The 12,730-nt window shown below is 37.1% G+C and overlaps 1 protein-coding gene across 1 annotated transcript in view; it reads left to right on the plus strand.

The window, feature by feature from the left end:
• Positions 1-789: 789 nt before the first annotated feature.
• The window catches only part of LOC113040887 (von Willebrand factor A domain-containing protein 5B1-like), a 25,085-nt gene continuing 13,144 nt past the window's right edge, over positions 790-12,730 (plus strand). The window contains 7 exon segments of the mRNA XM_026199084.1: positions 790-1,013; positions 4,898-5,108; positions 7,226-7,384; positions 8,251-8,470; positions 9,626-9,774; positions 10,085-10,216; positions 12,137-12,261. Coding sequence (XP_026054869.1) covers positions 4,970-5,108; positions 7,226-7,384; positions 8,251-8,470; positions 9,626-9,774; positions 10,085-10,216; positions 12,137-12,261 — 924 coding nt within the window. The 5' untranslated portion in view covers positions 790-1,013; positions 4,898-4,969.

Raw genomic sequence — 12,730 nt, forward strand, 5'->3', positions numbered from 1 at the left:
AATCTTTAGTTAACAAGATTGTGCAACTGATATTTATGATTTCCAATCATAGCTTTCGGAAGCTGGATTTGAGATATTTTCTTCTTTATTGCAGATGAAATAATCAGCAGCCTTTGCAGCCCTCGGTAAATCCCAGCAGATGAGATAAGAGACATTCACCGAGGGTGAGTGAGTGAGCAAGAGAGGGAGATACAGTAAATAGCACATGTTAATTTAATTGAGAAACAGAAGCTGAGGTTTAAGCCAAGGCAGCACATCACTAAACACACACACACACACACACGTTCTTCAACCAACCTGTTGTCTTTTTAAAAAGCTCTGGATGCTCCATATTGATTGTCATGGTTACGTCTTCCGCAAAAGCAGATTAATCACATGCACCACAGCCACAACATGCATTCAGAAAAAATGAAATAAAACAGTCCCTGTCATATTGAAGTCAAGATATTGAGCTTAGCAGTCACTGGAGGGAAAAACATGAATGATGGGAAGACAAAAGTGTCGGATAACGCGACAGAAAAGGATGTGAGACCAAAATTCTCAAACTGGATCCTTCGCATGATCTATGATCTCCTCCCTCCCCTCGTTTCCCCCATGCATGGTGTTGCATTTCAGCCAGTGGCACCCCTGGCTATCAAATAGGATGCATGAATGGGCTCTCGTCACTGATTACGAAGAGACAGAGAGGTGGGTGGTACAGATGCTGAGGGGAGAATCGAGCGTTGGCGGGGGGCTGGTGGGGTTCATGTTCATGTGCTGCACAGGACAAGCACTCGTTTCCAGCTCTCATAACCACATGTTGCTGTGCTGATTGACTGCGTAAACGTTCCTCCAGCTGCTTCTCTATCTGTCCGTCTCTCTCTCTCTCTCTACCCCCCTCACGTCCTCCGTTCTGCTCAGTTGTTGTGTCCTTCTCCAAGAGGCAGAGAGCTTTTCGGAGTTGCAGGCTGATGTTATTCTGAACCTCACTAATTCAGACGCCGAGAGAGAATTGCGAGTGCTGCAGATGTGAGGTAAGAGATTTCTGCTTTGAGCAAAGTGCGTGAGGAACTGAGGTCAAAGGACTGAGATTTTGTGTGTTGTTTTAGATTCAAGGTGAAATTGGGAAGTGTTCCCAAAGCACTAAAGAGGGATTTCATTACGTGTAGCTCACGGCTGCATGTGATGCATCTGTAGTTTGCTGGAGATGCGGGATCAACAGGTGGTTGTTTCTGTGCCGTGTCTCACACGGTGTGTGTGGTGGCAGCCGTGGACTGTGTGGAGTGGGTGATTTGGCTGTTTCTTTGGGAGTGATTCACACTCCGCTGCTCCAGGGAGAGGATGAATGGGAGGCAGGGGTTGATTATTGTCTGTCACTTTGGGTTCTTCTGATTTGGGTCCCCTAGAATAGAACATGGAAGAAAGCTAGAATTATGTTTTATTTCATGTTGAGAACAATCAAAATCATATGGTTATTAAGAATGGAATTGATTTGGACTTTTAACTGCTCTGCTAGAGTCATTTAAAAAGCTTAATTTATGTTTTTTTATTTTATATTATTGATTACCTGCATGATTTAGAATCTGTTATAAATGTTCCTTAAGCAGCATATCAGCATATTACAAAAAATTGCATTTTAACATGTCGAAAACAGTTATTTTAAATTTACTTTTATCAAATAAATGCAGCCTGGGTGAGCATAAGAGATGATTATTTTGGGGGTTTAATATCATTGATCACCTGCATGATTCAGTATCTGTTATAAATGTTTATTTAACAACATATTAGAATGATTTCTGAAGGATGATGTGACAAATGAAAACTGAAGTAATGATGCTGGAAATTCAGCTTTGCATAACAGGAATACATTTTATTTTAAAATGTATTATAATAAAACAAAAACAGTTATTCTAAATTATAATAATATGCCACATTACCTAGGTGAGCATAATAGACTTTTATTATGCTTATTATTATTTTTTTATTATTATTATCAATGTTTTATTATCATTAGTTACCTGATTTACCCGATTTCAGCATCTGTTAAATGATAGTGACACCTTTGCTTTGTGCAGAAATGTCTGCTCCTCTCGGGACACATGATGGCAGTGTTTGACCTGTTTGGAAATCTATTGCACTTGTCTGTCCACAAGCGGCACCCCGCCAAACCTTAATCTATTAGAGAGGGGGTGGTGTTCCTCTGTGTCTGAGAGTTATGGCCATGTGGACACCTTGATGAAAGCATCTGTTTCTGTTCTGTGATAACGGGGAGCTGTTTAATCTCAAACATTTATGTCCTCTGAGAATAGCTGCTCATAAATCTTGGGCGAGTTGGCTGGGAATCGAGTTCAATTTCCAAAACACTGGCCCACTGTGGAAATTTAGCAAGTTGGATGAAAATCAGAGGATTGAGATAAATGATAATACAGTTTGCTTTTTACTCAGTTGTGTTTGTAAATAGGTGGGAAACCTGTTTGGAAACTACCATTATTATTTTTTCCATGATTCAGTTTAATGACTTTTTGATGCTTTATCACAGATGTTCCTCCTGCAATTAGATTAAATAAACAGAGATTTAAATGCTGATATTTAGTAAGACATTAGTAGTAAACTGATATAGGCTTTTCAACGCCTGATGCCATTTCAAGGCTGTGAACAGCATGTTGATGTATTATAATTAATAAAAATTATATGGCAAATTAATATTCAATATATTAATGCTAAACAATACAACTCACAGCACTTTTTTTAAGTTTGGGCTAAGTAATCTTTTTTTTTGTAATGAAAAAAATATTTTTTTATTCTACAGGAATGCATTAAATTGATCAAAAGTGACATTAAAGAAGTGTATAGTGTAAAAAAAAAAATATTAAATTTTTTTTTTCCCTATTACTCAACAGTATAACTCAGGAAATTCATTAAAAGACTTAAGAAAATGTTTGAGCTCATATTAAAATCTCTGATATGTGTAAACCTAAGCACAGTGTGAGGCATTTTTGAGATCTTTTCCGAATTTCTATTGTGGTTTTCAGACAAATCTTTCAGTTGGGGGGGGGGGGGGGGGGATCACAATATTTGTAAATTTCATAATTTAAGAAATCTCATCTGTGACACTTTTATTGTTTGGAGATTGCTTGTTCAAACCTCAGGAAGCTTCATGGAGTTTTCAGTTATGATTTATTTGTCAACATCTCAGATACGTCTTCTTATGTCTTACCAGAAATAAAAAAAAGACATAAGATGATTGACATATGAGGACAGAGTTCTAAAAGAAATCTTTTGGTGACAGACTTTGCATTTTGGCAATACTAAGCAAAGTCTGAGACATTATTCAGAGAGATCACCCCTGAAACTCTAGACTGAGGGCTCTGGTGTCAGGTCAGGTGTCCTTTTCTAAGGAGAGAAATCTGTGACGCATTAGCTTTCCATTTCAATTCCATTACTGTCTAAGAGAATCAATTGAAAATTTAAAGAGATCACATTTGTGCTCTGAAAACTAGTTAATTTGAGTATTATATCATGTTAATCGCTTTTTCTGGAACAGTCATTAATGGAACTGAGTGACACAGACGCTGCTCTGGTTCTGTATTGCTGTAGTCTGGGGTTCTGTGTGCTGACCTCAGGTAAAAACTGACTCGTCATGGCATCAGCGCTGCATCTGTCAGTGCAGGGCTTGTTTGATGTGCCAGAGGTTTCTCTCTGTTCTCTTTGATGCTGCTGAAGCAGACCTGCGATTTGTGTGCCAGAAATCCAGCTATGAGACGGGGGGCGGTTTGTGTGGGCCTGTCAGAGGTCTTCATTCGGACACCAGAGCGATACAGATAATGCTGTTGTCTTCTCATCTTTATTAATGCGACAGGCATGAGTGCAGTGATGAGTTATGATGTGACTGTGAATGATGTTTTTTTATTCAGAGCACAGATACTGGACACTTATGCCACATTTAAAATTGGTGAATGTCACTGCATAGATATGAAATATTAAACCAGGTGGCATTTATTTGAAGGACAGATTTGCATAAACACTTTTTAAAGAAAACAGTTTGTATGATAATAAAGAATAATATAGTGTAAACACTTTTCAAAATTAGTTTTTGGTAATTTTCTTGTAGTCAAAAGTTAGTTGAACATGTCCGGAGTTGATGCTATTTTTTATTTTTTTATTTTATTATATTTCTTTCTGTAAATATCCTTAAAATGAGATCAGTTTAACTTGAAAAACAAAATATGATTAGATAATGCATGTATCTTGTTTTCGGAGAATATACTTTGAAAGTTAATTTTTCTTAATGGAGTGTTTTTTAACCAACACCACAAAATTCTGTTAAATTTATGTTTTAAAAAAGTAGAGGAAGAGAGAGAGAGAGAGAATAGTAATAATTCAGATCCTTCATGCATTTGTGCTTTTTAAGTAAATGTATCTCGTTCTAAGGTTGTTTAGATATTTTGTCTGGACAGTCATATTTTAGTGTAAATAAAAAAATATTGACCTTTTTTATTTATTTGCATTCTGTCAGTTATTTATTTTTATTGATTATAGCAAGATTTTTATAACAATATTAGGTAATTCAAGCCGCTTTTTAAGTACATTTATCTTGTTTTAAAGTTTGGATACTTTTTTTCTGGACTTTCTGGATATTATCTACAAAAGAAATGTATGTGTAAAATGTAAAGAAAAGTGTTTATTTATTTATGTTTTGTTTTATTGCTTAAAGCTAGATAATTCAATGCATACAAATAATTATTATTAATAATAACAATATTAATAATAATAATGCATATCTGGACTTTCATACATTGTGCACAAAAATAAACGTGTGTCCAAAGAATTTATAAAATGCATTTTTATGCAGAGTTATTTATTTATTTATTAGCATTCTGCAAGATATATTGTAAAATGTAGTTTCAATGTTATCTAGACTTTTTAGGCAAGCATCCCCTCTCACTCCCTTCTCTTCATGTGAGAAACTGCACTGGACCGAACCATCATCATGCCTGGCCTGATCAACAAGAGCAAATGGAGCGCTGTGCCTCTCAGCGTCTCAGACATCACTTCCTGTGTCAGGGGTTACACCCTGGCAATGACAGCCTCCTTGACCTATGAAAACATAGAAGATCACCCTATCGAGGGTAAGTATGCTGTCTAAAATAGTTGAATTGCTTCTTATGAAGTGATATCAATCATTAGTGGTTCTTGCTACATCTTCACTATTACACAAAAAAAAAAAAAAACACGAACAACAAAAAAATGATAGTTGGACTACTAGTTTTACCTTAAACTGTTAAAGGTGATGCATATTTGTCAGTCATACATACACAATAACCAGATTTATAAATCCAATTTGTTTCTGTTATTGTTTTCACAATGAACAGATATTTGCTGATTTGCCATTTTGAAAATAAGATTATATGAAAATGAAACCAAATCAATGCAAATAGTTAATAAACTATGCCAGTGCCGAAATATTGCTTGTTTAATTTATAAAACACTGATAAATATGCATTATATTAAGTTTATGAATTTAAATTTAAACTGTCTAATGCAAATGGATGGAAAATTTGCAGTTCAAATAAATAAATCTTATATTTAGGCCTAATTTTTTTTGGAGTATAGTATTGATTGAACCTAAACTTTAACATTAACCCCTTGCTACTGTCACTGAATCCACTCATTAAAGGGGGGGTGAAATGCTATTTCATGCATACTGAGTTTTTTTACACTGTTAAAGAGTTGGATTCCCATGCTAAACATGGACAAAGTTTAAAAAATTAAGTTGTATGTTTGAAGGAGTATTTCTGTTCCCAAAATACTCCTTCCGGTTTGTCACAAGTTTCGGAAAGTTTTTTTCGAGTATGGCTCTGTGTGACGTTAGATGGAGCGGAATTTCTTTATATGGGTCCTAAGGCACTTCTGCCAGAAGAGCGCGCGCTCTCGTATAGCAGAGCACTGAGAGCACAACAGACTTCACTGATCAGAGCGAGAGCGTTGCGAAATGTCACAAAAGGAGTGTGTTTTTGGTTGCCAGGGCAAGACAACCGTGCACAGATTACCAACAACAACAACAAAAAAAAAACAGCATTAAGGGACCAGTGGATGGAGTTTATTTTTACAGAGCATCAACGGAGTTGTGCAAGTGTTTGTGTTTGTTCCCCTGAATTTCGAAGATGCTTGTTTTACAAACAAGGCCCAGTTTGACGCCGGATTTGCACATCGTTTATTTCTTAAGGATAATGCAGTCCCAACGAAAAAGGGTCACGATCGTGTGTTGGAACCGCATGCGGTGAGTAAAACTGCTTCAAATATCTCTATCGCGTAGGCACATCAAGTAAACAACATGCGATGTTGTCATCAAACTGCACTTTCCACATGTACAGCTTAAAAAAAAAAAAGATGACAAAGTGGAACTTAGTCATTTTCCAAAACCGCTAAGCAAATATATACAGTTTCAGTACATACCACAGAGACGTTGTTGCTGCTGCTGCTCTTGTTAAATTTCAGCCTATGGATCTGATTCTGGATCATAAATATACGCTGAATCTGACTCTTAGCCGTGGTTTGTTTTGGTTGGTTTTGTCCTCACGGTGTCACAGCTTCCAAACGAGCTCAACGCAAAAGCTTACTGGCGCTCGTGATTCTTTAGCTCCGCCCACACGTCACGCCTCTAGGCGCTCGTGTTTTTCCGGGAAAAATCGGTACTGACTATCTTTCTCTTATGAACTTTTTGGAGTTATGAAGGATGCAGTACTACTCTATAGGTACTCAAGATTAACAGGATATTGAGTGAAAACGAGCATTTCACCCCCCCTTTAAATATAGTCTCAAAAGATGCTACATCATCAGGCCCAGTATTTATTTATTTTTTTGTCCAAAAGCACTTATCCTTTTCAGCTTTTGAGAAAACCACAATTATGATTCTCATCCTTAGAAGAAATTTGAGAAGAAATGCATGAAACTCTTTATAGTCATAGTAACACTTTGTCAAAGTGCCCTGAAGGAAAGAGAAACACTTGTCTTTCCCTCCCAACCTCATCAGCTATTTGTGTGAAATGTCACCGGCAGATTGCTGCTCTGTGGTCTGCAGTGGCGTATTGACTCCAACAGATTGAATTTTGCATTGATCAATGGTGAAAGCACTAAAACGATTGATTTAATTTCTTACAAATGCAAAATAAGCTTTGTGGAAGGATTGACTTTCGCTATTGGGTAATAAACAATGTGTTCTCCTCTAATCCTGTGATTTATGCAGGAATCTTTATATACCCTCTGGATGAGTGCAGCGTGGTGGTCGGGTTCGAAGTGATGATTGGCAGCCAGATAATAACCGTGCAGGTCAAAGATAAAATGAAAATCGATGACTGTTACTTGGATTTTTGCAATGCCAATGGAAGCCCACAGAACGGAGGTGGTAAGATTATATGCTCATTTATAACGCTCATCAAAGATCTTACATAGCTAATCCCTGATTCAGAGTTTAAACGTAAGGCCTGTCACAGTGACTACTGAATTTTTTACTGAATTTATGCAGCCTCATGCAATGCAAGACGTAGATAAGTTTTGTTTCCTCATTAGAATAGATTTGTTGGAATTTAGCATTACATCACTTGATCACCAATGGATCCTCCGCAGTGAATGGGTGCCATCAGAATGAGAGTCCAAACAGCTGATAAAAACATCACAGTAATCCACAGGATCCAGTCCATGAAGCAAAAAGCTGTGTGTCTGTAAGAAATGAATTAATCGAGTCTATTTTAAATAGTTGATTCTGGCTAAAATACAAGTCCTGTATTCATAATATGGGTTTCTCCAGTGAAAGGTCAACTTGCCTGAATCAGGAGAGAAATATGCACAGATCAACCACTGTTTACAAGTGAAAATGGTCTAAAATGGTTCTAAACAAATATGTTATTGGATTTTGATTTGAGAGAAAAACTTGACTTTTCACTGGAGGAAGCATTATTACGGATTATGCGCTAGTCTTTTGGTCAGAAATTTTGTATTTGTTTCTACAAACACAGTTTTTCCCTTCACTATATGTTAATTGTTGGACTGTGGATTACTTGTGGATTATTGTGATGTTTTTTATCAGCTGCTTGGACTCTCATTATGTCGGCACCCATTCACTGCAGAGGATCCACAGGTGGAGTCAATTTTCCAAAAATTTTCATTTTTGTGTGAACTATACCTTTAACACATTTTATTAAGCTTTTTCATTAAAGTTGACTATATTTCAGAGGCTTTACTGAGGAATCTTCTTGAATCATCTTGTTGCAGGACATATCGTTTTGGATGAGGATCAGGAGAGGACAGTGCTGGTGGTCAGTCTGGGGGTCATTCCCCCTCTGGAGACCATTAATATACTGGTCAGCACCTCCTCAGAGCTCAGCACTCTCCCTAATGGGGGAATTCGGGTGAGCTCACCACCCGTCTGCTCTCCAAGAGTCCAGCGTTCTGTCAAAGAGGAGCAGGCGTTTTCACCCAGCACTGCTAGGAGGTGTGTGGTTCATTAATGTTGTAGTATTTGCACTGACACACTGTATTTACTCTATGAGCTTCAAACAACTCCAAACTCTGGTAAGAGTGATACATGAACCTTTTAACATACAGAGTCCAATTTAAAGCATCAAATGTATTTTGTAGATAAGATCAGCTTTATCTGTGCTGCCTATTTTGCATTTTGTGTTGCATGTTACACTTTTTAGGACATTTAAGATTAAAGTTTAAAAATCTCCCATTGACCTGTAATGACATGTTAGACATTACACTGACATTGATATCTGTGTAATATATTTGCGTGGTGATTGAATTATGAATGATGAATGAAGGAGTTGAATGAATGAATGTTGGTTCTTTTTAGTGAATCAAAAACATACTGACTCCGTGTAGTATTTGCATACTGAAATTCAAATTTGAGATCTGAGAATTTTCTCACCTCAGGCCATCCAAGATGTAGATGGATTTGTTTGTTCATTGGAACAGGAAAGATTTGGAAAAATTTTGCATTACATCACTTGCTCACCAAATGAATCTTAATATGCAACATGTAATCCAGATGACTCCAGTCCATCAGTTAACGTCTTGCAAAGTGAAAAGCAGCATTTGCAAAAACACAGAAAACAGTTCTTCCTTAAGACATGGACTGCTGTTGTGTGGATTACTTGTGGATTATTATGGTGTTTTTATCAGCTGTTTGGACTCTCATTCTGACGGCACCCATTCACTGCAGAAGATCCATTGGTGAGCAATTGATGTAATTCCAAATTTCTCTAAATCTTTTTAGATGAAGAAACAATCTACATTCTGAATGGCCTGAGGGTACAGTAAGTCCATTTTAAACAATCTTCTTTTGTTTTAACTCCTTTAAATTATAACAGTTGCTGACTGGTTGTTCATATGATAGATTAAAAATCTCTGATATTGCTCTACTATTTGCACACTGAAATGCCACTTATCTTCCTTCTTACATTTATTTGCATACATCATTTTTACTGCCATCTGTTTAACCGTCTCTCTAGGTATCGCATTATGTGTTGATTAAGCAAAATGTACAAAAACTGGAAATTAAACAACCAAAGACCCTACTGACTTTCATTGTATGGACGAAAACATTGAGCAATTTATGAAAATATCTCCTGCTGATTTGTTTCAGGAGGGACCAGCATCACTGTGCAGTGGGAAACCACGAGCAGACGGCCTCAGGAGTGTGTTTGGCTGCTCTGCTGGAGGAAGAGACCATCAACTCCATTGACTATGAGTTTAATTTCCAGCTTGAGATCAGAGGGCCGTATTTACTGGCAGGTCAGTTCCTCCATCCTCATGCATGAGTTTAGAATTAAATACTATTTCTCTGATTTCCAGAGAAATAAATATGAATACATGTAAAATTGAATTCTTTATTTGGATTAAAGTGTCTGACAATAGCATACATGCAACATATATCTTGACAACTTTGATGCATTAATAGTTTGATTTTGACTTTTCATACTGATAACATTATTTGATACCGGTTGTTTTGCAGTATGCATCTTCCTGCTGGAGTTTCAGGACGGTTTAGTCCTCGTCTGTTGCTCCTGCTTATTTTAGATGCTTTAGAAGTTTCTCTGTGCAGGTGTGGAAAGCCCCTCACACGCCATCCGGGCAGATGCTGACCCCTCGGCTCGCTCTGCCACCAGCATTGTGGTCACACTGGCAGACAAGTACACCTACGACTGCCCTGTGGAGATACTGATCTACCCCAGTGGTGTGTAGCACACATAAGTATAATAATTATAATACTTTATATCATGATCTAAAGTGTAGTCCGATTCCTGAGCAAATGGCCCTGTGCTGGTTCTTTTTAAGTGAATCAAAAACATACAGCGTGACCTGTGTAGTGCGACTCTTGAACAAATGATTCTTGATAACTGTTTTTTTTTTCACTCAATCAAAAATGTACAGCACATCCAATGTGGTTCGACTTCCAAATGAACAATTTAATAAACTGGTTTAGTGAATTGGACATTTTCAGTGCAGCCATTGTAGTTAGATTCCTGAAAGAATGTTTCCTATAAACCTTTTTAAGCGAATCACGAACATACATCGTAACTTGTGTATTCTGATCCTTGAGTGAGTGACTCTTATGACTCTGTTCTTTTTTTAGTGAATCAAAAACATACAGCACATCCTGTGTGGTCCGACTCCCAAATGAATGATTCTCATCAGCTGATTTTTTCACTGAATCAGAAACAAATGACTCTTAGAAACCATTTCTTTGTAGTGAATCAAACATTTTCAAAGCAACCAGTGTGAATGACTCGATTAATTAGAAAGCCGATTTTTACTGAATCAAAACATACAGCACAACCAGTGTTGTCTGGTTTCAGAACAAATGACTTTTATGATCCAGATCTTTTAGTGAATCATACACATACAGTACACATACAGTACAGCCCAACTACTGTAGTCTGATTCATAAACAATAGAATCTGAGCTGGTTGTTTTTAGTGATTCAGAAACAGACTCTTATGAGCCACTTCTTTTAGTGAATCAAAAGTTTAAGGGAAAAAAAACATTTACAGCTAATTTAAAGTTACTGACTGGTTGTTCATATGACATGCAATAAATATGTAAAAATAAATAAATAGAATTAAATATAAATGCTTAATTTGTTTAGTATAATGTTGAAAACATAGCGAACACCAATTATTGGGATGCATTTGTGCCACCTCTAAACAGATTGTGAAAAGTCATTAAAAAGTTAACACACCTTTTTGCAAGAATCATTTTAAATGTCTTTTATTCATTACTGAAATGAAAAATCATCATTTGGCAATGCAATTACATTTCATATCATAAAAAATGTATTCCTTACAAGTACTAAAACAATAATTAAGGAATCATAATTGTGCAAAGGAATCAGAAAACCCCCTAGAAAACTTGGCAACATTAATGCTAAAAACCACTCAAGGCAGCAACTAGCATCCCAGCAACTACTTCTAGTAGCAATAAGCAAACATTTTAGTCCCTTTATGAATCGATTTTCATTGTGGACCGTCCCAGCGATGTTGTTTTTTGTCAGGCCATTTGGTCCCCACATGGACAGACAAACAAGATGACAGTCACTCTGACCTGTGCTAACTGGACAATAGAGTCGGCCTTTTAAAGCAAGCCAGTGCTAATCTCTCCATGTGCCTGAAAGCTTGTCCAAACAAGAGGCGCTTTATTAAATCATAGGCTATTGAAACATCATTCCCGGGTCCACAGCCATATAAATTCATTTCTCGCTCTATAGGCACTGTGTAGTTGAGCTCTATATTTCTTCAGCCACCCCATTATGCATCTCGACCTCCGTTGGCGTCTGGGAGGCATAAATGAATCCCTCGATGCCTCATAAGCTGCGGCGTAAGATTGCTTTACTCCACAGGTGACCCGAGGCCAGTATTGTGTAATTGAATTGATAAGGCAGCCGAGTCAAAGGGGCAAACGTTCAGCCGTATTGATGACGCCAACGCACTCTGTGTCTAATACAGCTGCTGTTTTTAAGAAATGCCGCCACCATGGGAGTCCTTCATGTCTGGCAGCAATGCATCCGATCGTCTGCTGTCATAATTCACTGTTGTGTCTCCACACGGAGAGGTTATAATGCTGTACAGAGATAGTAATTCTTCCTTTCTTCACACAGAGCCCCATCTGCCACACGTTCTCATCGAAGATGGAGACATGACGCCGGAGGAATACGATGAGCATCTGAAAGGACGGAGCGACTACATAAAGGCCACCAAGAAGGACTGCAGTAATGAAACGACCGTGAGTGAGCCGGTGAATGAGGGACTACAGAAAACAGACACAAACACTGATAACAATATAACACATATCAAAACAAGTAGTACAACACAAGGATGCTTTCGTGGTGCTTTTTCAATATAATTGGTCAAATCTAGCAAAGGTTATTATTTTGCAGCCAGGATCATAAACTGCTCAGGAAGTGGTGATTATTTGAAATAATGTCCACTAGATGTGTTTTTGTGACTGAGACGTTCATAAACAAACCAGCATGTTATATAACAGATTACGATTTTTTCATGGAATGATTTTTAGTTTTTGAACAAGAAAACCACAGTAGTTCTTTTTGATACATAAACCTAGAGGAAAAAAGTAAATAAATACATAAAATAATAAATGAATAAATACATCTGTCAATAAATGAATAAATACATAAAACTCATGGTGATAGCTGTTATTATTAATCCAATATTTACATATTTTTAGTGGAAAT

The sequence above is a fragment of the Carassius auratus genome, chromosome 23, assembly GCF_003368295.1.
Source record: "Carassius auratus strain Wakin chromosome 23, ASM336829v1, whole genome shotgun sequence".
In the NCBI taxonomy this organism is placed as follows: domain Eukaryota; kingdom Metazoa; phylum Chordata; class Actinopteri; order Cypriniformes; family Cyprinidae; genus Carassius; species Carassius auratus.